This window comes from Corvus cornix, chromosome 2 (genome assembly GCF_000738735.6).
Source record: "Corvus cornix cornix isolate S_Up_H32 chromosome 2, ASM73873v5, whole genome shotgun sequence".
In the NCBI taxonomy this organism is placed as follows: domain Eukaryota; kingdom Metazoa; phylum Chordata; class Aves; order Passeriformes; family Corvidae; genus Corvus; species Corvus cornix.
The window spans coordinates 36,750,565-36,778,530 of NC_046333.1; the positions used below are offsets into that span (position 1 = coordinate 36,750,565).

The 27,966-nt window shown below is 43.0% G+C and overlaps 1 protein-coding gene across 9 annotated transcripts; it reads right to left on the reverse strand.

Moving 5' to 3' along the window:
- Positions 1–27,923, reverse strand: NOD1 (nucleotide binding oligomerization domain containing 1). 9 transcript variants are annotated; one of them, XM_039548574.1, is made up of 12 exons: positions 27,839–27,923; positions 20,967–21,305; positions 18,936–19,110; positions 15,932–17,735; positions 13,812–13,895; positions 12,705–12,788; positions 11,091–11,174; positions 9,383–9,466; positions 7,231–7,314; positions 6,526–6,609; positions 4,387–4,470; positions 1–2,948 (listed from the first exon to the last, which is right to left on the reverse strand). In XM_039548574.1, the coding sequence occupies exons 2-12, from the start codon at positions 21,180–21,182 to the stop codon at positions 2,876–2,878; spliced, it is 2,856 nt and encodes a 951-aa protein (XP_039404508.1). In that variant the 5' UTR covers positions 21,183–21,305; positions 27,839–27,923; the 3' UTR covers positions 1–2,875. The 9 variants fall into 9 exon arrangements, 8 of the variants coding, with proteins under 8 accessions (XP_039404508.1, XP_039404510.1, XP_039404509.1 ...); XM_039548576.1 differs by lacking the exon at positions 27,839–27,923 and adding an exon at positions 27,496–27,795; XM_039548575.1 differs by lacking the exon at positions 27,839–27,923 and adding an exon at positions 27,345–27,795.
- Positions 27,924–27,966: the final 43 nt, after the last annotated feature.

Here is a 27,966-nt window from a genome sequence, read left to right on the forward strand (position 1 = left end):
TCTTTAAAAAGCTGTTTATTATCACAGTGGACGAGTGGAAAAACATGACGCAGTGTACAGAGAAGGCTTCAGCAAATTACAAACAAGTCTTAAAAAAGTTACAGTTGTCTCTGAGTAAACAAGGCTCTCACTGCAAGCTGCAGAAGCGTTGCTCCAATGCCCCTTGCAAACAGGCTGCTAAGACTACGAAGAGCTTCAGCCAGAAATGCTGTGCTGATGAACAAGGGACGTCTGGCTGCTCCCAGAGCAGCAACCAGTTAGCTCAGCATGACTCCCAGAGCTGTGATGTGCTCTGTGACGCAGACCCCCTGCTCTGGGTGAGCTGGGAGCAGCAGGATGCTATGAAACCCCTCAGGTTGGACAAACCCAGAATGAGCTGTGCTCAGACCTTCAGCCCAGTCCAAACAAGTGTTTGCTGCCCAAAATCACCTCTGAAAGGAGTGGCTGTGACTGGCTCTGTCTCTGGCACTGTCATCAGTGCCAAACCCTGTCCTACATGGAGCTGGGCTTGATGCTGCCACCACTTACCCTGAGGCTGCATGTAGCTGCTTCAGCCCCATAAATGCTGCTGTCCCTGAAAACACCCCCTGGATGCCCAGCTTGTAAAAGCCAGGTATGGAACAAGATTTGCTGAGCTTGTCACTACAAACAACACCAAAGGCTGCTCTAGCCCAAAAAAGGGGCAGATTTGACTGCACTGGAAAGCTTGGGGGGAGCTAATTTAGTCAATTAGTGAAATGAGGACAGGAACTGTAGCTTTAAACAAATTTTCTACCTGGTAAATGAGCAAATAATTCCATGATTAGGGCAAAGTAGGAGCACACTTCCTCAAACACAGGCACATGATACCTCTGGTGAAGGCCCTTCCTTACACCAGTATCTTCTCCCTTCCATCAGAGTAGGCTGGCAAAACACACTTTGACAAGGTGCATGAGTCTCTGATTTGTAAAAGTCACTGAGAAGTCTTTAAAGGCTTTGCTTTGGCAGATGTTTTGGCAATTGAAATCCAGCTCATCTGTAACTGTGTGCTCTTTTGCTTCAGTAAACAAATGGCTCAGGTGCAGAAATCATTCAAGTTAGCTGAGTTCCCTCTGTCATGGTTGAAAAACCTCATCTGTCTCCCTGCGAAAAATCAGTGTTGAAACCACAGGCATGGAGGAAAAGCCATGGAAAAATAACTAAGTTGGTTTTCTTCCCTTTTTTTTCTTTATAACTTCAGGTTTTGTGAGAAGCCCTATGAGTATTTTTAAATGTGTTTTGTCAGAAGCCCTGTGAGTACTTTAAAATGTGTTAGGGAGCTGAGGGGAATAGACAGAATTGAAAGCTGGGAAAGGTCTGCTACCACACAGGAAATGGAGAAGTTCTGACCTGCAAAGCAAGCATTTTCTTTGCTTCATGGGGCAGATTTGGGAGATGGGAAAGTGAGGGTTTACTGGTTTGGCATTTTAACTGGAGATTCTTCTTCCAGCCTACCAAGGTTTTGTGGGTTGGTCAGCAAATGGAGAACTGTTTCTCAAAGGTTTTTTTTTTTTGGGGGGGGGGAGGGGCGTGGTAACATGGGAGAAGGAAGGAAAATGGCTCACGCTTTTCCATTTTATGTTCCTACACTGTGGAGTAGAGTTTGAGTTTATAAAGCTCCCAGAAAAAATAATCAACTCTGTTGATTATTAAAAATAAAAAATAAGCCACTCCTGTGCAAACTGGTTTCTTTTAAAGCATCTAAAGTTACACTCTCTAAACAATAATCATTTGGGGAAGGATAATGTTTTCTTGCTGGTCCTTACTATTACTACTGCCTCTTGCCTTGCTCTGGCCACTGATTCAAGCATAGACTAAAAGCTTTCCAAGCCAATCTCAATCCTCCTGTGTGCTTGCCTGTTGCTGGGAGAAGGGATTTCTACGTGATGCAGTTGATTTTCAGTCGTCCTTTCTCCCCACTGATGCTGGGCAATGTGATATTGGTGTAGTGCCACCAGCATGGTGTCTAGGCCAGGAGCCAAGGCAATGAACAGCCTGCTAATTAATTGTTCACATTTCTCTCCAGACCCCCTCCCCAGAACAAACACTGTGGAAACAGGAGGTAGCTGTTTCCATGCAGCCCTCTGGAAATTTGAAGCAGAAGTGGTTTACTGCTGGTGTTACGGTTTTACAGTGATGGCAGTAAGGACTTCTGGTTGCACAGAAGAAGATGGATTTGCTTTGATATGGGAAAAAAAGAATACTGAAAGTAATCTGAGCCTGATGAATCCATTTCTACCCACCCAAAAAACCCAACAACAAAAAAAAGCAGTGTCTACAACACTGCCTGTAGTCAGTGGCAAAATATGGACCTAATTTCTAGGCAGGAAGAAGGAATTACGTTCAAAACACTGACACCAAGAAACGACTATAGATACTGTTTCTGGTAAAGCTGTGTATATTCATTTTCAGTTCTGAGGCAGGCAATACTCTGAGCAGGTGGAGTTTGTGCATCTTGCACCCTTTCTTGCATATGTACGTGTGTGTCCTTATTTACGTATATAAATAAGTTAAGAGATTATTTACAGCACTGTACAGAATAAATCTAAACTCAGTTATCAAAATGAATACACCTGCCAGTGGATTTAGTCTGTTAACACTTTGCATTTCATCTTCAAAGCACCGAACAAACATTAATTATTTACCCAGGAAACTTCCCATTCACCAAAAGGATTAAGAATAACAGGCAGGGTAAGGGATGGAGCTGAGGGAGTGTGGTGTGTTCATAAAAAGGTAGCTTATTGTGTATCTCTCTCCTGCCATGAGCACTGTAGATTTATGCCTTTATAAACTCTGCAGTCCAAGTGTAGGAGTAACTTTTGATAACACAAACTTGGCGAAATGGGGAAGTCCTCATTCAAAAGCAAATGATCCGCGCTTCATTTTCAAAAGCTTTGGCCTCTTCTTGGCTTATCAGGTTCCCATTCAAGCTGGAGGAGTAAAACAAAAGGGATGTGAAAGTAAGGTAGTGACTGTCCCCCATCTTCTATTTTCCCAAGGCTTTGGTGCAGAGGTTTGCAATGCCACGTGGGCTGCATGCTTCAAGGGCACACAACTGAGAATGGGCGTTAGGCAGGCCAGATACAGCACTGCTGTTCCCACTGCACATCCGAGGAACAAGGCTTCTCCCTCAGAAATAAAACCTGAACACACACCTAAGCTCCAGTAACTGAACTCGGTGTTGGGAACCCAGCTGTTTGCATTTCAGCAAGCAGCACATAGCTGACAAAGGTTCTTCCCATGCAGTGGGCCGGTTTAAAGACATTTAAAGTCTCCAGAGCATTTTGTGTCTTCCATGACAACATGGGAAGAAAATTCTGTGAAGTACTCAGGCATTATTAATGTGAAATGACCAACAGCAAAATTTTCAATTCTGGCCACATAATTTACATTGATACTTACACCCCTGAAAATGAACAGCCTGGTTAAGTGCTGCTCTCAGAAATGTTGAAATCCATTAAACCATTCAGATTTACGAAATTACTTGGGTTAATGAATGCCTCTGAACATTCAGGCCAGAATCAAAAGACAGATTTCAGTCTGAAGATTCAGAACGATCTGAGGGGGAATGGATGCCTCTTCTGTAGACGAAAGCTGACAGTGGCTTCTGAAAAAAGTACCTCTTCCACATCTCCAGGGAACACACTAGTCAGACAGTGAGTCACTGTCTTTCTAAGCAAGAATTCAGTGTCCTTTCACTAAAACAAATACATATATTTAAAAATAAATTTCATGTTCAATAACAAAGCAGCAGTGCTAAAACCAGCTCAGTTCTATTGACTCCTGAGTTCCCTGAGGTGAGGGAAGGAATGTGGTATTTGGCTTTCTGCCGTAAATGTACACGTGTGACTATGTGATTCCCACCTTATCTAAAGCAAACAAATCCTACAAAAAGTTAATCTTCTTGTAGCTTAGCACTTTCAGTGTGTTTGGACCACCACCCAAAAAAATCCAAGCACAAATTCTATGAACCAGACTAGTAATGCTGATTAAATGTAACCAACCATCTCCTGCTTGTTGGCACTTAGGTCCTGAAAAGCATGAACATGTTCAGAAGCTTAAAATAAAAACGACAGGACAAGCAAAACTTGGTCTATAAATTCAGGCCCTGATTCTGCAAACACACACGTTCTGCAAATCAGTGGTACAGACAGATGTGAACCAAGAAAACGGCCTGACATTCAGAACACACAAGGAAATGTTTCAGTGGCAGTGGATTTTTACCTGTTTGAAATCCACAGCTGGAACTACAACCCCTGCCTCACATAAACTTGCTCTGAATTTTTTAGGCTGGGAAATAGTAAGGCCAGCAGGGTTTTAAAGGGAAAGAAAGTTTACAAAGTGAGCCTTTGAGAAAGGGACCTTTACCAGATTTCTTGAATAGTCGTGTTCTCCTTGAGAGCTTCACTGAGGCACTTCACCCCTTTGGCTGTAATTTGATTCTGGATAAGCCTAAAAAAAAAGCATTTCAAGTCAATCTAACATGCAAACTAATTAGCAGCACATGCACAACCTACAATCAGCTTGACATCAAGGAGCAAAGCTGTCTGCCACAAGAAAATTCCTGTGACTTTATCTGCAAGAATGGTACACAGTATTGGTCAAATGTCCCACTTTCAGAAACAGAGCTCAGAGTATTAATATTTTCCTTTTAATCTTGCATGTGGTTGCCTTCTGGAGATACTGAGCATTTTAATTACACAGCTGACAAATTTCTGCTATGAACTGTTCACTAGTGGTATGGGATTGTGATATTTGGACTGAGACAGACAAACCTCTTAGCTCTGCTTTCTTACTAAGAAGACTGTGAGATGTTTTTAAGTGATGTACAGGCCCAGTGTAGGCCTAGTGTTTTAGCAGGAATGATCTAGAGGCTGCCTGTTGCAGCAGCTGCCAAGTCCTCCAGTCTTGCTTATCAGACCAACAAGATCTTTGAAAAATAAAGCACTGATTTTGACTCTGGTATGAGCAGGTGCAAGTCCCAGTGAAGCCAACTTACCAGCTATAAATTATGTCTCATCTGAATTTAGGGAAGAAAAAAAGATACGTAAGATCCTCAAGCAGTGAAACTGATGAAGCAGTAGGGAACTCTTATTAACCACTGTAGACCATCCCACTAGCTAGAGATGAACAAAGGCCACTCATCTGCATGAGTATAAAAATACTCATCAGCCTAGCCTAACTCAATACTCACCTTTCAGTCTACCATGCTGAGCTCCATAGCTGTACCATTCCATGTGACCGGTTGCATGAATCCCTCAGGATTCAGGATGAGACTGAAAATTGGAGTGCATTGAACAATCTCTTAGGGAGGGAGGGAAGGAGGCACTCCCATTGAAGGAGTTTCTGCACTTGGTATATGAATCAAAGTGCAAAGGGATCCAGTAGAATCTTTCAGCTACTGGAAAAAGACTTTAACTCTGCCTCAAATTCAACTATCTATATAGGTCACCACCTTTTGGAGGAATCCACTGGTGTAATCAACAAAGTAGGATATAAATTTGTCCACTGGGAGAAACCCTTGGACAATACTGAGCCATGGCAAAGACATTTATCTCGATTACTATGCCTGCTTTGGCTGGGGGAAGTTTTATTATGAATTCAAGCCAAACTGCTCAGTGAATTATATCTGCAGCTGTGCACAAAGAAATCAAGCGCTTCCCCCACCGCCTTTTCATTTTCAGGGTGATGGGCACCACAGCTTCTGCTGCTTTCCAAAGAGGCTACGAGTACTTGGCACCTGTGACAGCCAGCATGCTTCCTAAGGGGCTGGAACTAGGATTAATACAGGGAGTGTGCTGGAGTGTGGTCAGCCAAGTGTTTGTAAAGAGTGTAAAGGGACTCCATTCCATGTCTGATGTTCCCTTGATCACTTCAAATGAATGGATGGCTATTTTTTTTACAGCTCACATCTGCCCAACCCCATCCATTGGCAACCTCCGGATTAGAAATGCCAACACTATGTTTCCTTAGAAGTGTAACAAGTCTCACTGTGATTGCTAGAAATAATCCCTGGTTTCCTGGGGATTGATGCCTTGGAGATGAGTGTCTTGCATCAGTGTATTGCTAGCCCTAAAAGAAAGCATCAGGCAAATGGGACATGTATTAAAGTGTCTGTCATGTAGGTTCTTGGTTGAACAGCTACTTTCATAGTATGATGATAAATAGAAAGAATTGTAATAACCTTATTCTATTCTAGCTGTCTGCTTGGTTGTTTTAGGGTTTTTTTTGAAACTTTTGATTTTGAGGCTGGTACTGTTCCCCTGACAAGAGATGAAATCAATCATTAGTTTGAAAGTTACCAGAAACAGCTTGAACTTTTCCCTGTATGAAAGCAGGTTCCAAATGCTAGATAGCAGCTTTATTAACTTCCCATTACAACTGTCTACAAGCAGTCAGCTGCATCCAGACCATGCACAGAAGCTCTTACTGTGACCTACATACACTTGGAAGGTGAAGCTTTAATGTAGAGCCAAAGAGCCTGTGCCACTGTGGAATGTAACTCACCATAAATGCACCAGTTTCTTGTTGACCTTCAGCATCTCTGCAAAACTCATTGCTGCTTCATCGTCCAGCTCATTTTTAGTCAACCTAAGTGGGAGAGAAAATGTTCACTTAGGATGTTATCATTATTTTTCAGCCCCCTGTTTTTGCAGCTTGTCTGTGACTTAGCTTTAGACAGCCAAAGGGGGATGTGCTGTTCCTGCCCTGAGCAATTTGTAAAGGCTGGACACAAAGAGATATTGAAGAGAAGCCCTGGAGGTAAAAGAGACAAGAGTATCAGATCTTTATTTCTCTGAGCAATGTTCTAGTGATACTTTCTCATGATGCTTTAGTGTCAAAAAGGTGGATGAGGTGTAGTGGGAAAAGGTACAGACAACACTGAAGAGGTGCAAAAACTGAGGACAAAGAACTTGATTTCAGATGATGGAAGTGAGAGAAAATGGGGAAAGCAAGATGGAGGGAGCAGAGCAAGGCATGACACTGGGTCACTGGAATGCATCCCAAAGGACACATGCTGCTGATCCATTACTCATGTCCACATTCTTCCAAAGGGTATCTTATAACTTGCTGATAGTGAAAGCACAGGGGATGAGGGGAGGGAGAGAAGGAAGAGGGGAGAGTAGGAGGGGCGATGGGATTGGAGGAAATAAAACAAGATTTTGCTCTGGAAAAGGAAGAAGAGGAGAAAGAGACCACATTGTCAATTACCAGAATATCCTCACGGAGTTGTTGTGTTGCATGGCTTCAGCAATACTTTTGCCTCCCTCTGTCGTGATGCCATTGAATGCGAGACTGTGAAGTAAAGATACAAATGTCCAGGAAACAGCACCACTTGGCTCTCCCACTGCCAAATACAAGTCAATATTCTGGATGATCTGCTTCCCAGTTGTACAGTTCAGCATGTGTGTTTCAAAGGCCCACACGCTTCACAAACCACTGAGTCCTTACGACTTTTACAAATGAGAGCAGTTCACAGGCTGCAGCCTGAGTGCAGGTCTATCATACAGGCCATAAGGTTTGCTGTCAGTGAGTTGTGCTCTTGGGGCTGACAGCAGAGTTGCACCCAGTAATTTTGAGAGTCAAGGCTTTTAACAAGAACAAAGAGTTGTGCTTAGCAGTACACAGGTTTTTACATGCATTTGTCATCCCTGTATGAACAGGGCACTTTGTCCTTTAAGTCCTTCAGGCATCCAAATACCTCATTCTTCTTCCAAATACAATGCCTTCTGTTGTGTATGGAGAGATGAGCTTGTAAATGCTTTCCATTACAAACCACAAACATTTCTTAGTCTGCCCTTCATTCTTTGAATCGACATTGGAAAATCATCCAGTTAAAGTTATGCTCTGGGCTTTCAGAGTTCAAAAAGCATCTCCCCCCTCAAAATAATGCAAGGCCTCAGAAAAGGTAGAAAGGGGAACCAAGCAGAGCAAAGGCACAAGTATGTATTGCCATGAGACCCGCCTAGCTTCAGCTTAAACTGAATATTCTCAGTCCATCGTGGGCCTAAAAATGGCAAATAAAGTAAACTGATGTAGTAGGGCTTATCTACCCTTGGTCTTCACACAAAGCTACCACAGGTGCTTACTATGAATTCAAATCATGGAGCAAGATTAACCAGAGGGAGATAAGAAATGAAGCCAAGAGCAAGTACACTGCAGAGCAGAGGATTCACTTTGCACAAGTGCCAGCAAACCTGAGCTCAAGACAGCACAGTTACTCCTCTTTCTTTTTGCAAACACATTCATCAGCATATTTGGTCTTGTCTGAGAATCCCTGAGCTCTGATTCAAGTTCAAAATGTTTTCTTTCAAGTCTGATGTGTCCTGGATGAACTGTGCAATCATGGGAAGATGGCTATTTCAGATGGCTTTTAAGTTTAAATATATCTAGGTCACTGCACCTGTTCAGTTTTTAATTTTTAAGCTTGACTACTTGCTTGCAGAAAAGAGGACAAGGCACCAGCTCTGAAATCCCCGGATGTGAAGTGGCAGCAATAAACTCTCCAGAGATCCCCAAACTCCCAAAGTATTTCTGAAGAAACTATTGCCATGTGCCACCTTGTGGGGAAACTAAGGAGCCTTGTCTGCTCCCTCACTGTGGAAGCCAGTGGAACTGGGAGACAAATGGAAAGGGTCACCATGAACCCAGTGCTCCAGCTGTGTGGAGGGACTCCAAAATATCTTTAAATCTTTAAATCCCCTGCCAGCATTTGAAAGTCTGGCAGGGAATGGGTTGTTTAACACTGCTGACTTCTCCTTCTGCTGTGCTTCCAACCTCACCCGTGTTATGGCTTCCAGAAGGCTGGTCTGAGATCCAGCCCTGAACTCCAGGGAGGACAACATCTCACTAGCACTGAATGTGTGGTGGTGTAGCTCCACTGAAGTACAGGATGAGTCCAAATATAAGAATGTCTCAGCCCCTACCCAAACACATTATGGCCTAAAAAGTACTTTGGTAAGAGTTGCTGCACCTTCTCAATAGAAACTGTTAACGCGGAGCTCACCGGGAACCCGGTTCTGTGACAGCTGGTGCCTCCTTCTGCTAATGCTCCCAGATCAAAATGGCACCCACTGACCATGTGCCTTCACAAATGCCAGAACTCTGTGCAGCATGAGGGGAGGAGGTGCAGACAGAGGAAAGGATGCCAGTTCTGTGGTATTTTTAACTTGCCTAATGGCTACACAGGGCTTTTTGACAGAGTCTGGCCTCTTGCTTGCACCACAGACCTCTTGGTTGCACAGCAAAGGCTCCAATATCAGATGGTATTCCAAGCTAACACTTGGTGGGAAGAGTCGTTGCTTCACAGCAGGATGGAAAAGCCAGCACTACACAGAGCTGCCTGGCTCTGCAGGTGTTTTACCTCACATTTGTTAACCTGGGGTGGTTCCTCAGAGCCTCTGCAAATGCCTTTGCTCCTTCATCTCCAACTTGATTACCCCACATCCTAGTGAAGAGAGAATAGGAGATATCAGTTGTGCTGCCCTACTGACTCTTGGCAATGCATTCTCTCTCTTCCTCTCCCCTCCCCTCCCCTCCTTCCTGATTACTTCACAGTCTTTCAGGCTTGTGAGAAGCCTGGCAGGTACCCTCCCCACTGAGGCAGGTATGTTCCACTCCCTGCACATCACACCAGTAGCCTCGGCTGACTCACCAGTACCCTCAGGCCACAGCACAGAGTCAGCTCTAGGAGACAGGCTGCTGCAGCAGGAGTGCTTTCAGGATCACCTTGCTGCACATTGGTAAGGAATAGTATTTCCAATGGCAAAACAACCCTTGATTACACAAAGGGTTATTTTGTGAGAGAAGGTAACATGCTACAAGCTGGAGAGATTTGATCAGAGACTACAGGTATCTGGTCAAATCCTTACTATGCAGACTAAGCACTTTGAAAACTCACCCTGTATTATAAGGTTTGAAAACACCTCTGCTGAGGTCTAAGATGTTGGGTTTTTTACAGGGACCCTGGCTTGATGACTCAGAGCCACACTCATCTTACGGGTAATTAGTTGGCAGCTCTTTTAAAATCAATTGAACTCTGTGGTATCTAAACACACGGACTTCCAGTAAGTTCCCCAGAATTTCCTTGTCCTTCAGACCCAGTGCAGTTTGCTATTTAAACATTTCTGTCCAAGCTATCCTAAATCCATTTGGAGTGATAATTTCCTCCACAAGAGAAAATAGGAGTCTTTCACTGAAATTACAGCAAGTACAGCACAGCAGACCCAGCTCTATGGCAGTGTGCAGGTTGTTCACTGTACTGGTGAAATGTTGTAGAACAACAAAATTAAAGGCCAAAAATCTGATTGTACAAATCTGATTTTCATGTTCACACCTACTGTGATTTTCACAATGGCCAAGCAGAGGTTTTCATTCCATGTATTGAAGGACTAAATTTTAAGAAATATGTTCTCCTGTAGAGTGAAAAGAGGAAACTGGGATTTGCCAGAAGGGGGGAAAAATAAATAAAATGAATCAAACCTAGCACCTTTCATGAGAAAGAGGGCAGGAACTAAAGGTTTGGAGTACATTCAGACCTCTCTCCAATAATAGCAGACTCTGCAGTTAGGGACAGACTAAGAGAAAAGGATGATATGAATTCCTTTTTATTCTCCCAGCTCACACCTTTATCAGGATGTGATGCAGAAGGTCTGACAGTTGTAACAATGACACTCAATAACTAGGTGCTGTGCCAATTGTCATAAAACCAGACTTAAAAATAACCAAGTATCTCTAGAGGAGCTGTGCTGCCATAAAGAAAGTGGCTAGCTTTACTGTCCTCTTGTTTGCTTGTCTCTCCTTTAAGGTTCTGTCAGAACAGTGAAAAAGAAAAAAACAGATGCCAAAGCACAAACCAAACATTGTGTGAACTGAAGAACAACAAAGCAGCCCTCCACGGAAACGAAGAAAATGTGGCTGTGCTTCTACACTCGTTCGCTCTAATGCTGCTGTTGAGGAGGGAAGGAATAGCAGGAGGAGAGAAGGGGAGCATGAAAAAAAGGAATCCTAAGGGATTTACAGGTGCCTTGCCAAGATCAAGCTTAAGTTCTGCTCCTTAGCACTGAACTTACCCGATTTCAAACATTGTCTTGCTCTTCTGGATGGCCTGGGCAAGGTACTTCCCTCCTTCACTTGTTATTTTGTTTGCTCCTATTCTGCACAAAATACATAAATTGATGAGGTGCATCACTTACAGCTGTGCAGCTATCACAACACCAGTTCAGAAAGCCACACAAGTATTTAAGGCTAATTAACTCTGAAGGCTACCTGCAGTTATCAAAGATTAACTCAGAGTAAAAAAATACTGCAGGCACTTGACCTTTGACTAAAAGACATAATTTTATATTGTCTCTTGCATATTTTGCATGTCAGCCCTCCAAATCAGAAGTATTACAGTAGAGTCTTGGGTTTGGTGCTCAGTATGTTAGAAATGAGCTTTAGGAACTGATCCTCAAGGCAAGGACCCCGGCCTTGTTTGTAATATAATTCTCACCAATTGCTACAGAGCTCATGAATTATATGCAGCATGTTTCATGATGCCACAGGGAACAGAGTATTTCTTGACTGTGTGTTTCCAGAGGAGACTGCAGCTGATAAGCAGACTGCAATAATTTCAAGTCTTTCTGTTGTAAGCACAGGCTCTAGGCAGTGGCATAGCTCAGTGCAGCAGTCAGTCTCCGGCTGGCATTTTACACAAATTTCTACTTTTGTCCTCTGTGGATATCAAATAGCTGGAGTTCAAGGGAGAGATAATTGCATATAGATTGATTTAAAGAACAGACCAAACCCCCAACCCCCCCAAGCCACCATATTTACATAAAAATGTCTTGTTTGGCTGACTTCGGGCACATGAACGGGCACTCTATCTCAGAATAACCTCTAGGGTTACTGTGCAGCCTGAAAGTAACCATCTTTCAACAGGCTTTTTTGTGAAAGCTACATTAAATAAGCAAAACACTGTCAAAGCAGTGAAAGGACTGAAATGCTCCTGGGTTTCAAAATTCTGCAAAAATTTCAAGTAGGAAGGATGTGGCTATAGTGGGGTTTCAGACCAAGTCAGTGGTAGAACAAGGACTAGAACCTATGAGTCCCTGGCTGCCTGTTCTTATGTTCCTACCAAAGGCTGACATTGCTGCAGTTACCTCTGGTTTCTGCTACGGTCACAAACAAACCGCTGGTTAATGATCTACCTTTATGTCCAACCAATGTGCATGGCCAGACTCTCTTATCTGGGGAAGTTCCAGGAATTAAAGGGAACAACTCACCAGGTGAATTTGCAGAATTCCAGAGTTGAGGTATGACACCAGCACAGCCTGACCCCAGTGGCCCATAAAAGATCAGACACTAAAAAGCTTGGTACTATATCCAAGGGAATTTGCCTACAGGAAGCAGCAGCAAGGTCCATGCACAACTTCAGCCTCGCTCAGGTGCTCGGACTGGATTTAGGTAAAGAACAGGTCTCATGCACTCCTTTAACTCACTACTATATTCCAGAAAAAACTATGGATTCAATAACTTCACCTGCTGCCATCCACTACTAGACTACTGCAAAAAAAAAAAAAATACAACTGTAACCTATATTATATTTCAAATACAATTTTTGTCTTTTTTTCTACTCTCCCTCCCCTTTCAAGTTGCTTTACCTTAATTAGGACACTGTAGAAAGGAAAAAAAATCCAACATACTTAACATATTCCAGGCTTGAACACTCTTCAATTAGTTTTGCAACATATTTGGCTCCAACATCAGTGATCTGATTGTTGTATAAGCTTAAAGAAAAATCACATTGGTAAAAATAGGTTATTACTGCTGTTAAATATTTACAACCTGAATGTTTTATGCTGCACACATAGCATCTATCTTTTCTATACAGCTTTGTACATATTCACAGTTGCTTGTATTTCTATTTTGATATATAATTCATATTGTGATGGGCTAGATTTAAATATAAGGAGACCAGACTGCAAATCATGAATATTTATATAATTTTTAAAATAAATGGTCTCCACAAGCAAACAAAGCTTTCCTTTATTCCTGTGCTCATACAGAAATAATACTGCCAGAAGATAAGTCAAAAGAGAAAACACCATAATGTACCTTTGGTCTTTTAAAAGTCATAAAATCCCCTTGCAAATATTACTGAAGAGCAGATATCTGAGCAGTTGTACTTACATTAGGGCACTGGAAAAAAAAAGCTATTCTTGGTATTCAAGTTCACCTTTCAAAAAGTCATTTTATGTAGCTACTTAACCAAGAGCAGGAAGTCAGAGCTAATGTGCCTTCCAGCTTCAACTTCATTAAGAACTAATTAAGCTCTTGAAAGAAATTGGTATCATGAACATGACACTTGAAACTGCATGTTCCTGACACCAGTCTCTATGAAGCTGTATCTGCTTTGCATAGTGGAAATAAATCAGTTTACAGCAGAGAAAACAGAAGGCTGTAACTACACACTCTGTTGCTTGCACTCTCTCCCTTCCACAGCAGAAGGCTTTTGGTATAAAATTAGCATGCCCACACAGTTCAGTAACCTGACAGTGGTCCACACTGTGTCACAGAAGGGTTTGATGCCCGCAGGAGGCCACCCCATGAGGCAGAGTGATGGGAGAGGAAGCTGTGGTCCGTGTCCCAGTGAACTGTTCCAGCATAATTTTTGACACAAAAAGCTGCTGTGCTTAAATGAGGAGGTAACTGTAGTTTCTACCGCACCTCTGCTGTGTCAGTACTGTCAGCATTGGAGTTTCATTTTCTAGTATCACTGCTGAGTGTTTTGCTCCCAGCTGGGTACATACCCCAAGAAAGACACAATTTGGTACTTGGAGAGTTCTTCATACAAGATCCTTACGCCGTGATCTGTGACCTGATTTACACTGAGCCTGTAAAGAAGGGAAGGAAAAGTCTGAATCAATACGTATTACAAGTGTTCATAACCCATGAGTTAACACATGACTGGAGGCCTGTGCATTTTCCTCTGATATTTTTAAAGGTCCTTATGCCACGTATTAAAAGCTGTTAAGGGAAATGTGAGCTCAGCTTTATATGGCTCACTCCAAAACCGATAAAAATCAGAAACCCCGGATCTCCTAGGTAATGCTCTGGAAGCTGTCCACAGAACTGAGAACAATAAAATGTAGGAAGTCAGACACCAGATAAACATCTCACCCTCCTCCTGTGCTTACTGTGATTCCAGGAAGAAAGTTTGCTTAACACCCTAGCAAAAGCAAGCTGTCCAAACTACTAGTCTTGCAATGTTCTCTCTGAGTACGTAATGAAAGCCAGGCATCTTGAAAGTCACAACACATTCAGGCTTCACCAAATAAAGGTTGTGAAAAGCCCTGGCCAGAAAACAGGACTGTGGTCCCATGGGTGTGCTAGATGTTTCTAATTTTATTGTCCCAGCCAGACATGAAACAAATCAATGTCAGTCATTCACAGAATGAAAATACTTCTCACTGCTGTTTGGAGGTGGGTAGTTTTTGTTGATGCTTTTTTTTTTTTTTTGTAACTTCTCAAGCTTTTTCACCTTCACTAAATGGGACAGGCTCAAGTGAAGCATTCCAATTGCCATGAATTGCATTTTCTGGGTAAAGCTGTTCCTATGAAAGCATTTTGACCACATTTAGTTGGTACACAAATTCAGTAGCTGATGTTTTCCTGCTGAGAGTCCCTTATCACCAACAGCCTCCATAGCCTTTGCTAGTTAGCAACCTGATCCCTTTGGAATGCACTAGCACACAGGAGAAATCAGCCAATTTCTGCAGATCAGAACAGTCTGCTTCTTTGAAAGGGATGGTTAAGCTGTTGGAAACATTTCCTGACCTGCAGAAATTGCTTATTAGAAATGAATGTCCCAGCATCTTGAGATCCATAAAGACAAAAAGGCAGCCTAAAAGACTGTTTTGGTGCTGGGAATGGTGTTAAGACCACACTGCATATGGCATGATCACATGATAGGCACAAAGAATGAAACGCTGGCCTTTTCTTCTTTGTTTTGTCTTACATACTTATGCATTTTCCCCAGGAGTTTCCTTATTGCTTTCTCTTGGGAGGTCAATTTCCAAATAACTGGAAAAAAAACAAGTGTCACTTGCTTTGATTTATTCCTAGAGGAAAACAACGCAGAGTGCAGCCAAAGAGGAGGAATAAATCCAGTTGCTAAAAAAACATTCTCATGAGGCTGAAGAAGCTTTAAAAAAGATATATATGAAGTTCCTGATTTTCTGCACCTAAATGTTTGGACAAATAAGATATAGCTACATGGCACAACCTCAAAGGGATGGAGGTGAAACAATCTGGCCTGAGATGTTAGAGGTGGAGTTAGTTCTCCCTGTTCACACCAAGCCATGTTCTCCCTTCACATCACCTCAGTGAAACACCACATCTGAAGATGTCAACTACATCCTTTCATGGACTACTATGTGATAGCTTTTGTCCTATGAAAGCCAGACATTTTGGCAGCATGCAAAAGCAAGAAATTCAGCACTTTGGATCAAGGGTTATTGTGAACAGCAGATCCTTCCTTACCCCTTATGACCAAGGGCAGAGATGGCCTCAGGCAATCTTCAGATAATGGAGGGTGCCCTTCTGTTTCCTTCTTCCCTTAAGCACTTTCTCTCATAAAAATCCTCTTCTGAGACAAAACAATTTGAGATGGAGCTAGCTAAACCTACAGGTTTAAACAGTCTGTGCTTCTAAGGACTTCTTACCACCCTTTCCATTTTGGTTTCCAAATTCACAGCTTATCCCTGCTCCTGTGACTAAATGAACAAAGATTTCAGAAGATATGAAACATTAATTTCCAGCAGCAGTAATCCTCATCTTTCTCCACTTCCAAGATCAATTCCTTCAACCTACCAGTTTGTGGAATAAATGAAGGATAAGCAAGGACCTGCTTACGTACAGAGACTCCTACCTGATCACTGCAAGCTTGCTGAAACAAGGTTGCAGCTGTTTTATTCCATAGTCATTGATGTTGTTGTTGTCCAAATCCAGAGCCAGGCGCTTTTGGAAGTGGTGCACAACAAAGGAAATGGCACTGCAGTCGGCAGAGCAGGCGTTGCAGTAGGTCAGCTTGATGTAGTTGGCATGCATGCGGCGAGCAGCCATCCTCCCCACCTTCTCACTCTGCGTCTCGTACAGGCACCTCAGCATCCACACAAAGTTGGGCTGCACCTGCACCTGATTGTAGCTCGTAAGCCTGGACCGAGTGAAGCCTTTCAGGTGGGATTTCATGCTCTCCGCAAGGTATGTGATGAGTGTTTTTCTCTTCCTCTTAATGACTGCAGGCGAAACTAAATGTCTGAAGAGCTTCTGCTTGGATCCAGAAAGTAGGCCACAAAGAAACATGTTGGTAAAATTAAAGTGTTCTTTATTTTGGAAAGGGTTCTCCCCTGCTATACGTTTCTTCAACCAGGGGATACGAAGGCAAGTAGGCTGGGCAGTCTCAAAGGAAGAACATTCATTGAAAAACTCAAGTAATTCCTTGGCACCCACCTTCTCCTCAATAACCAGAAACAATGCTGTGAAAAAAGACTGAAGGGTTACATGCAAGAACTCATAAGTGGCCTGACTGTCACAGCCACTGTAACTTTTAACTGTCCTGAGAAAGCCCAGTTGCAAATCTTCTTCAGAGATGTTTGCCGATGAGACCTTCTCTTGCTCAAAGATAAAGAAAGAGTTCTCCATCCCTTTGTATGCCATTTTACCCAAAGCTAGAAGAGTTTCCTTTCTTGATTTGAACATCTCTGCTTGGCTCCTGATATTGTTCTTCAGCAAACTTGTTTTCACAGATCGGTTCAAGTGGACTTCAATCATGAGCAAAAATACATCTGTCAATGTAACGGAACTGTCTGGAAGCTCGTGGTTGTCAAACATGGAATGGAAGTGTTCATAGCATTTAAAGATAATCCAGCAAAATAAAGGCACTGAACACAAACTGCAGAGATTTGGGTTAGCTTCCAGCTGGTTTGATACCAGTGCTCGTTTCCGCTCATCTCTGAAAAACATAGCTGTGTATTCCTTCAGGTTATTCTTGGAGAAACCACGGAGGAACACTTTCTTCCTAATGATATTTTTTTGGATCTCAGTTCCTGTCCTGGCAGTAAGAATTTTCTTGCATCCCTTAAGAAGCTTTCCTCTGAGAAGGCTTACGAGCAGTGCCAGGGGGTGGATGGGTTCATTGGGTGAGCATATCTCAGGTACACTGCTGAGATCAAAGTTGGAATAGATCTCATCAAAGCCATCAAAAGTGAAAAGAACTGTATGAGGGAACTGCAAGATGTGATGGAACACTTCTGTGGGGTCCTGGTCTGGGTAGCAATTATATTTGAAGAGCAGGTCTTTCAAACATATGGCTTCATCTTCCTTGAAGCAGCTAAACATCCTACACCGAAAACGGAAGAAAAACTTGGCCCCTATGTCCAATTCTTTTCTGGCCCAAAGGCTCTGTATCTTTTGCAGCAAGATGGATTTTCCAATTCCTGCATCACCATAGACATAAACAGTCTCTCCATCTTCATTAATTACCCCGACTGCATCATCAAAAAGGGCTTCTAATTGTCCCACCTGGCCAAGACTCTCATTGTTAAAATTGACCAGCTCCATTATACTGTCGGAGTAGATTTCTTCAAGTAGCATCTCCTCCCTCTGAGCATACAACATAACAAACTTGGAGTCCCGTCCCAGTTCATGTCTGAGTTTCTGGCAATACCTGCTAACTAAAAAGACAGTGAACTATTACTAAAAAGACTATTATTTAAAAACCTATGTATACAATGACCCATCCCTTTGAGAACTCAGAGGGGGTAATAAACAAAAGTAATTCTAATGTGAAAAGGATTTTTTGGCAGATTGATTCTATTTGTGCTGCCATCATCACTCACTTGGGAAATTCAGGTGCTAAAGAAAGGTCACATGTGAGCCACCATTTCCTGGCAGCCAGTACTGATGCTGCATTGGTTTAAGGGGCTGCTATCCTTCAGCTGAGACTCAAAGCCAAGCCCCTGACCCTTTGTTAAAGGCTGCTTAACTCTCTGCAAAGGCTTGTAGGAGTTGTTGGCCACTGATTTCACTGTACTCATATGCTACCTGCAGTTCTATCAGGTAGGTAGTTATTCTTTCCTAACTTCTTTGGTCATTTATATTGTAAATAGAAGCCATGCATTTTAGAAACAAAGTGCCAGGCACCTCAAAAGATTTTTTTTAAGATGACAACAAAAAATAAGAATCTCAGTTATTGCGCAATGTTGGCTTGTGTTTTTCAACAGAAATTTTGCTTCAGATCGGGACAAATTATATTTATGTAGCATGGGAAAACCTCTCCAGAGGAAATAATTTCTGCAATACTTAAACTCTGATTTTTAGGATTGCTAAAAATCGTCATTTAGGATGACAGAATAATTCTGGTTGGAAGGGATGCCAGAAGGTCTAGTCCTACCTCCTGCTGAGAATGGGATCATTTATGACATCAGATGAGGTTACTCAGGGCTTTGTCTAGTTGGATCTTGAAAACCCCCAAGCATGGAGACTGCACAGCCTCTCTGCTCAACCTGCCTCATTGCTTGACTGTTCTCATCATGAAATACTAGCTAGTCCATTGCCAAAACACCACAGTGTTGCTAACAAATTGTAGCAGAGACCTAGAAAATACTACAGCTGGTACAAGGTGGTTCTGCCATTGTGTTATATATCCACAAACAAATGCAGAAAGAACCTGAGTTTAACAAAACAGGATGTAATTTATCAACATCACCCTTGTGTTACACAGTGTGCCTTTTAATTTGGCCACCACTGCTAGCAAGCACACAGTTATTTTCCCTGGCTGTGCCTGTCTAAACTCTTACTCTTCTGTCACCTGGTTGGAGCTTCCTACATAGCAGGGCAGTTCTAAGGGAAGGGATAGAGAAGCATGACCTTACCTGGATCTGTATTTACCACAGGTTTACTACAAATACTCTCTGAAGGCTCATAACCTATTTCATCCAGCCAAGGCTGAAGTTCATAGTAAGCATCAGTGACTTTCTGCAGGACATAGATGAAATATTCTGAAACTTCTTCTCCCTTGCTTTGAACCAAGTCTAGAATTTTGCGAACCTGAAGAAACACCATGGGAAAAATCACTGACACACAGCATTTTATCATAGTAACACTTGTTAACTGCTTTAGGATCCTTTCTGGACTGGAGCAGGGGGCCAAAATCAAAGTGGCTGCTTCAAAAGGGTGAAATCAAAATCTAGCTCTGAATTTGAACCAACACAAAACTCAACTGATGCTTGTGTTTGAATGTTGCAAGAGAGTTGGTTCTGCAATTTAAGGTCTGAACTTGCAGCTCAATCATGTATCAACCAGAAACAAAACAGATGAATACCACTCCTCAAGAGGGAACCCAAGAGATTTCCTCAGCTTGGCTAGATAGTGTATTTTAAATCCTGTGCTGGTTAAAATGAAAATAGAGGTGGTTTGTCAGTGCCGTAAATTCACCCCCTGTATTGTAAGTACTCCAGTCACATTTGGATTTACCTCAGGATCCAGCCAGGTCCAGAGCAGGGTAGGCTGAATCTGTCCCTGGATCTTAACGCTGAGCCAAAACCCTACAACTTTTCCTTCCAACACAGCAACTGAGTTCTTCAGGCTCTCTCTGTACAATGGCCCCACTGCCTGCAGCTGTTACCAAAACTAATGGCTACCAGGCAGTGGCTGGAGCAGTTCAGCACGAAGTGTCACCTCCACAGGCAAGGCAGAGGGTGATCTCTGTGCACCAGTACAAGGCAGCCCTAGTACAAAACCCTCTGCAAGACAGAGCAATCATCTGGGGGCACATTTTGAATGTCAGGATCCCCTTGCTAGAAATGAATGAAGAATGCAGTTCTAAACCAGACAAAGGGTTTCCAGAGACTGGTCTCTTGTAAGCTTAAATCAGGGTGATGATTACGTGCAGCACAGCAAACACATGGAGCTTTTTGTGACAATTTGTATGCTCTAAAAAGCAACTTTATGCCTTCCAAAGAAGCTCCCACAGAGTCCACTTCACTTACACTAGTGTGGCCTGCCCTCTGTCTCTGCTAAGGCTCCTGATGCATGGCCTCCCCCTCAGCTTTGGTACAATCATGCATATTATGCTGAACAACAAGAAATTGAGATAATCATACAGTGTGCATTTATTCAGCTTTGACCCTACACACAGTGTGAGCACTGTGTTACCATTTCAACATGCCAGCAAGAATGATTATTTTATGAAAATCTGCACTGTTGGTGAAGTCCAAGGTCTTTGAATTTTTTATGGTTTGCCTGCCCCTAACTGTGACAGGGCTCTGAAGCTGCATGATTGGTTGGTCTGGGAAACAATCTCCTCAGCTGTTTCAAGTTATGATGCAAAGACCAACTGCATACACAGTAATTTTCTCCTAACAAAAGACCAGGAAATAATTTTTGCTACTGATGTTTGAAGATGAATTAAAAACTCAAATATGCCAGGACACATCAATTTTCCATAGAAACATTTACAATGTACATAGATCTTTAAAGAGAAAGGAAGGTGTTCATACAGACAACAAGCAATCACTAACTTCTAAAACAACATTTCATTTCTGTCTCTCCTAAAGCAGGATGATCTGTCCCACAGCATCCTAAAGCAGATTTTCCTTGCTATACTCTAACAACCATGTGGCCACCGCTTTATCAGAGGACAAAGCTGCAGCTGGGAGGGACAAAACAGCAAATATCACCCTGCTAGTTCTTACAGCTGCCAACAGGCATTACCAGCAGTGCCAGCAGTGCTGGAAAGGGATGTGCTGGAGATGCTCATCCAGGAAGAATGGGATGGGAAAACTCCAAAATAACCAAGATTAGAAAATACACTAGATGTAAAATTGTCAGATAAACCCTTAAAATCTGGTGACAAACTGAAAGTAACCAAAAGCTTCACTGGCTAGAGGAAAAAAAAATTGTACCTTATCTGCTTGAGTAGGAAACTGGACAGCGATCTCTGCATCTTCAGCGGAGAAGTAGTCATTCTTCATCAAGTTATCAATCAAACACTGTGTGTTTCGGATCCTACCAACCAGAAGCTCTCGGTGAACCTTCAGCAAAGCAATGAAGGATTGAGGGCTTGCTCCTGGAGGTTTTTTCACAGAAATATTCACATTAGCACAAAGTTGGCCTTCCATAGTTGAGATACCAAGAAACTGCTCCACCAAGCCTCATCTTTGACAAACTGTCCATTTGTAGTGACAGGTCAGCTTGGATTTAACTTCAGGCAAACAAGAAATCTGTCCTTCACATCACCGAGCCTGCAAAAAGTAATTGTACAGAACCTCAGTTTAAACCTTATTCTATGCACATACATCCTCCAATTAGACATCACAGAATACTCCCAAACTCTGTGTAGTATCATGGCCAACTTTTTTATAAGGTTTCTTCCTTAGGTACTTCCATTTATTTGTTCAGGTTTTGAAAAATAAAATATCTGTAACAGGCAGTCTCCCTCCTGTACCAGTATTTTACTGTAGCTTGCCTCAAACACCACCACTGGCGTCTGCTTTATTAACTGCCTGTTCCTAGTGCATCATTTAATATTTTTTATTAGCTTTTCATGTTTCAGTAGACAAAGCAGGGCATCTGTCCAGACATAATCTGGACAAGGAAATAAACGGAATAAAATTATGCTTCATAGCAATTAATTTTGTAGGAGGAATTAATTTATAGTAGCAATTCACTCTGCTTTTTCGTTGTTACAGCAAGAGACTCTGTACAAAGTGCTGCCAATATAGTACCCATTCCTGAAAGCAAGGCTTTGTGAACTCTGAGGCAGTTTCAGCTAAACTAGGGTAAAGAGTTTAGCTTCAGGACACCAGATTCACCAACATCAGGAGGGATGTTATTTTGAAACCATACTCTTTAGCATGAATGCTCTCTCCTTGTCTGCAAATATATACACAGTGTATGCCCTTGTTCTCCACACCCCTTCTTGGGAAATCTTTTTAGACGGCCATTTATTCCTATTTTTTTCTACAAGGCATAAAGCAAGAGGAATCAGGATCAGACTGCTCTCTATTGTATTACTAAAGCAGGGCTTCTTGTGACTGTAATTAATGTGTCTACCATATAGTAGGCATGAAGCTATATTGTAATTACAATTCAACAGTAAGCTCTTTTAGGTACTATCTGGGTACAAACTTGCACATACGATTTCCCATGCAGGAAGCTAATTTTTTGCCAAGATCACTACTGAATCACCTCCACAGAGACAACGAGAATTTGCATGATCAACACAAATGACTGTCATCGCCCAGTAACAGTTAAAACATACTGTTGTTTCAGCAGGTCAAGGGATATCTGGAAAAATGTTCTTAGATTCTGATTACAGTCATATCAACAAAAACAAAAGACACACCCCTCCAACAAATCTGTAACTGTGCCAACTCTGCTGCTACAAAATTCTCACAATTTCCCAAGACATTCACAGTGATGGCAAACTTTTTCAAATGCTCCCCAGAGATCCCCTGACAAGCTGTAACTGAGCCCTGCCAGCTCACAGATTACTCTAAATGACCTGCTACTGGAACAATCTCACTTCCATGCATTTTCTATACCAGAAGCTGCTGTCTGCATCAGTGAAGCTTTGCCTGCTTGATGCTGGAGAAAGACATAGTTTATGCTACTGCATTTTAGTGATACTAACTATCTACACTCAAACCAGCAGGGCAAACCAGCTTAGCTCCTCGGATTTCCCAATAGGTCCCAGCTTACGGTTGCTGACCCGCATGGATGCAGATAACTGCATTAAGAGTTGGGCTCTCCAAGGGCTGAGACCCGGCAAATCCCCAGCATAACTGTTCTGGGTCACAGCCAACTCCCAAAACGGCAAAACTGTTTCAAACAAACGGAATGTAACCAAGTGATCTGAATTTCTTACCACACCAGTGACTGCATCTACTCAGACAGATCAACCTTTCATTACGCCATTCAGATGACCCACCCGAGGAAGTGGCTGATTTCTGAGTCACTCAGCTTCCTAGAATCCACACTGGCACATCATTTTGTTCAAGAAGGCTCATTCCATAAATGAAGACCAAACATGTTGAAAACACCACTTACTCTAAAGCTTTTTTAGGCTTTAGTTAAAGAGACAGCATCCTCTTAAAACATGCAGTAAAAATATTAACCCTGTTCTTTCAAGATACTGCATCCACCCAACATTCCCTGCTTGCTTTGGTTGTTCTAGGACCACATTATTCTAATGCATTTTCTTTCTTCCCACTTTGTAAGAAGAAGTGAGACAAATATTCAGAAAACCGTAAGAATGAACCAAAGCACTGTCAAGTGTACAAACCAAATAGAGGCATTTTCTTCACTCTTTCAGTTCCATCTACAAAGAGCACAAGAAAAGAAAGAAGAAATACAGCAGCAGGACAGAACATGAAAAATATGGAATGACCAGAAGGCCTCAAAGATGTCTGCCCTGCATCTGACTACATCCAAGTCAGTACAAATCCTGGTTACTACTAGAAGGGGTGTGCATACATATGCTGCAGGACAGAGCATGTTCCCTTTCACACAGGGTCATCTGCAGGGGAATGGAGAAACAAGAAACCAAGCAAAAAGGAATATTAAGTAAGGCTAAACATCAGGGAGAAAAGGAGAAAGAACAAAAATGCCAAGGAGCAAAGTCAGGACTAGAAATATGAATTCTGTGCATGGTGACGTACTCAGTGATATTTTCAATGAAAATATTAAATTTAATGCAAAACCCCACACCATCCAGTACTGGAGTACGCAGTACTTTTCATCAGTACTTTTTAATAAGAAAAAATGGAAATTTCCACCATTCACAGACTAAGAAAATCCATACCAGATGAAGAGCTGAACACTTTAAATGTTGCTGGAACAGAAAGACTTCCTGCTACATTTTTTTCATAGCAAAGTGTACTAGCTGTATGAAAAAACTTGACATATATGATTCTGTTTCACTAGGGCTTTCTTGGTGTTGTTGGGTTTTTTTTTTGGTGGCGCTTTTTAAAACATGAGGCCAATGTGTGACAACATGAGGTCCCCAGCTTATCTGCAAGCCCATCACCTCTCTTTCTGGAAAAAATCCCAGCTTCCACAGTGCTTCAATGTGAGTTTTTTTCAGTGAGGGAACACAAGGTTACTATGTCTCTTGTGGAAGGATCTGTTAGTTTTACAACGCTAGGTTACACATCTGGTATGTTTAAAGGTAAGTGCTTATGCAGCTTGTTGAAAGCACTTCCTTGCTAAAGTGCATATAGCGTTCTTTGCCTTATCTTGGGCCCTCCAGATGCTGGATTCAATTCCAGTGCAATTCATCTGACTGATGTTGCATCAGTAATGGGGATGCTGTTAGAAAAGACTGAGACATACATTAACGTGAGACACCTCAGTGCACTGTCTTCCATTTCTAAAAGGGCTAAAGTGAATAAAATAATTTTTATGAAACACACCTTAAGGCTCTTACAAGTTGCAGTCAAAACAGATCACCTATTCTAACAGCAAGAGTTTGTGAACACATCTATTTGGAGAAATGAGCAAGAAAAAGGGAAGGATTTGCAAGCTTGACAGAGTAGCTGAAACAGCAGAACACCTAAGGAGGAATGGAGACAGCAAGACAGATGATACCTGAGTGAAGCAGGAGTCTGGTATGGGGAGACACCAGGAGGAACACTCATGGGGAAAAGCTTCCTATCTGGGAACAGAATGGGTTTCTTGCTCCTAAGAGGAAAAAACAATGACTTACTGAAGAGGCTGCCAATGATGTTGGAGCGGAAATGCAGTTAGCCATTTTGAGGACAGCAAAGTCCATCAGGTGAAGAAGACAGGAAACAGACTAGAAGGAATTAAAAAGAACCTGAGAGTAGAGTGCTTAGCCACCAGCTGTAAAAGCCAAGAAGAAAGGGAAGAAAGGGAAGACAGGGCCTTGGCCAAATGAAATGTTGCTGGGGATTGAAGCGATGTGAGAAGCAACAGTAAGTGTGGCAATCAATGCTATCATAAACCTGTGTAACTGAGAATAAGAAAGAGGAAGTGAGACGGGGATCAGGCCAGGAATAAGGAGGGAAATGAAAAAGGGAAATGAAATTTGTCATAGTAAGAGGTACAGTAAAAGCATCAGTGCCTCCAGCAAGGTTTTGTACAATCCATGTCAATAAGCTGCAGTGGTGCTGATGGCTTTTGCATGAAGGCACTGGCACTTTTGTCTAGTGTTTCCTCTGAGTTCCCTCTACTCTCAGCATTGTGCAAGCATATATACATTTCTATTTTTCCTGGCCCTGCCCTCCTCACATCCTCTTTTCACTGAGATCTCCTTGCTCTTCTAACAAAACTGCTATGCCTGTTCCACTTGCAGTGCTGCAAGACCTCTGGCAGCAAAGAATGTGCTGGTTTATTGCAACAAGGTCTTGTCAAAGGTAAATGCTGTAGATAAAGGGGCTGAAGGATCTCACATACTAGCTAAAAAACATTTCCACTTTTGGGTCAGCTAGGGAATTGAGTTCTTATTGAGCTGGCTGCTCCAAAGGAGACTATGTAGGATGATGCAGTAAAGACAATACAAGGAGCAACTTAATTAACAACTGTTCCTTAAAGCAGCTGATTTGAGACCAATCTAGAATATTTCTGAAGAGCAGAAAACTCAGTCAATACTACTTCTTCTGCAGTCTTGCTACTCTGACAAGAACAGTTCCTCTAAATTGCCTGTGAAATAAAGTCCTGTGCTACTTACCCAGTTATCTGCAGCCAGTAGCTGGAATATCTTCAGGATTTACACAGCACCTAGTAGCCAGCTCTGGCAGGGCAACAGTGAGACACACAAACCTGAGTGCCAGCCCAGGGCTAGTGGAGTCCCCGCTAGCAAAGCCTTCTGTCCATAGCATTCAAAACGCAATTACTCTTCCAGAGGTGGCTGTATGAAAACAATGCTCCATTTCACATGAAATGGAGCCCTGTACCCTTTGTGTCTCCAAGTCAGATTTGTTTCCTGAGAAAAGCTATTTTACAGCTACTCACTACAGAGTCATTACAGCAAGAGGAGAACAGGAAACTTTGCCGTGCTTGGTAATCTGGACTCAATCAGGTCAGTATAAATTCAACTTTTTGCTATCATGGGGAGAGACAGGAAAGAGACCAATTTTCCACATCTTATGTCATGCATGCAACAGCAGTCAGTCTTTGACTATAATGAGTGAATAAGACACCTATTTCCACACAGCAGCTATTTTACTTAGCTCAAGAACAGTAAAACACATGCAGAGATCAGAGGCAAATGGGCACATATGCTACACAAAAAGCCTGCCGGTTTGATGAGGAGCAATGCAATGTATTCCCAAAGGTACTAAAAAATAGCCTTTTATTTTTATAGCAAAAATAGTGCATTGGTAGAGCTTGTACGGAGTCTCTGTGCAGATCTTAAATTATTCTGTTTGTGTAAATTAAAGCATACTCATCACACCCCACTTCACAATCTCTAACTATCATCACTCATGCTACATATGTCAATAAATGCCCAGGGAGCCATATGTTAACATCACGTTCCTGTAAATCCATTACAACTCATGTGCTCTTGCATCGCTCTGGGGTCATGGAGATCAGCATCTTTCAGTGGTTTTTCCTCCCTCCCTCCCCTCTCTCTCTTCTGACTGTATCATAAACTTCTGTAAGCATCTCTAGTTATTTGAAGAGCAACAGACACAAAAGAACACAGAAGAAATTATTTCTGCCTCCATCTGGTAAAATGGCAGGCTTTTCTTTAAAAGGCACAGGCTTTGACAGAAATATTCACATCCCTCACAGGTTTTGTTCCTACGTATCCTAATTCTATTTGTATAGAAAGAGAACTTTATATATAGTGTTTGGATGCATTAAGAAGCCCCTGCCAGAAAGACTTTATGTGGCTTCCTTATAACTCCTTCCCGGTGGGAAAAGATCAATAAATAATAAGTAGCCACAACTAGAAAGCAAAGGAATTTTCTCCAATCAGAGAAATCTTGTGGATTTTTGTCGTTGTTGTTGTTAAGAGATAGAGGAGGAGGGGGCAATTTACTGCTGTCTATAAACATGGGACCGCTTTTCTACTGTCATTTACTATTTTCACATTCAAGCAGCAGTGAATCCTACAAGGAAAAGTTGCAGCTGATAGAATCGCGGCCAGGCCACGGGGCACCATCCTGCCCTGCGAACCGCTCCCGCCTCCCGCTCTTCCAGCTCCTTTCGCGTTAGGTGAGAGAAGCACCGGGGCCTAAGCGCGTGCCGCGTGAGTCCGCGCATGGATTTGGATCTCCGCTCCGGCTTTCCGGGAAGCGAATGGCTCATTGTACCCCGGTACCGCCGCTCACGGGACAGGCGGCCGCCAGGGGAGGAGGGGAGCGATGCAACCCTTCCACCTCCTCCGTCCGTGGGACCTCGCCACTCTTCCCCACCAGCCCTCAGGAACACCACATCCTCGCCAGCGTCTGGAACACCATTTACGCCGGGTAGCGCTGCTGTGCTTCGTCCGAAGGCGTTGTCCCCACGCCGAGGAGCTGCGGGCGCTGCTGCCCGTCCCCTCTCCCACTCCCTGTCAGCGCCTGCCGCCGCCTCCCCGGGGCGGGAGGGACCCTCCTGAGGAAACACGCAGGAATCCCGAAGTTTCCAGCTCAGGAGCGGCGCAGCCCTTCCCCTTCCACCTCGCAAGCCTTTCAGGCGGTATCGCAGAAACTTTGCTCTACAGAAAGCAGACACTCGGGCTCACACTCGCCAGCCCTCTCCCGGCGCCGGCCCGCAGCCGGACCCCGGCACCCCGCCCGCGCCCCGGCCCTTCCCCGGCACTCACCGCGGCGGCGAAGGGATGGACGCCAGAGGAGGAGCCCACGGGCGCTTCCCTCACCCCCTCCCGCCCCACACATGGTCTCTCCTCCCCAGCGGGAAGCGGCTCCTCCCTGCGCAGGAATAGCCAAAGGC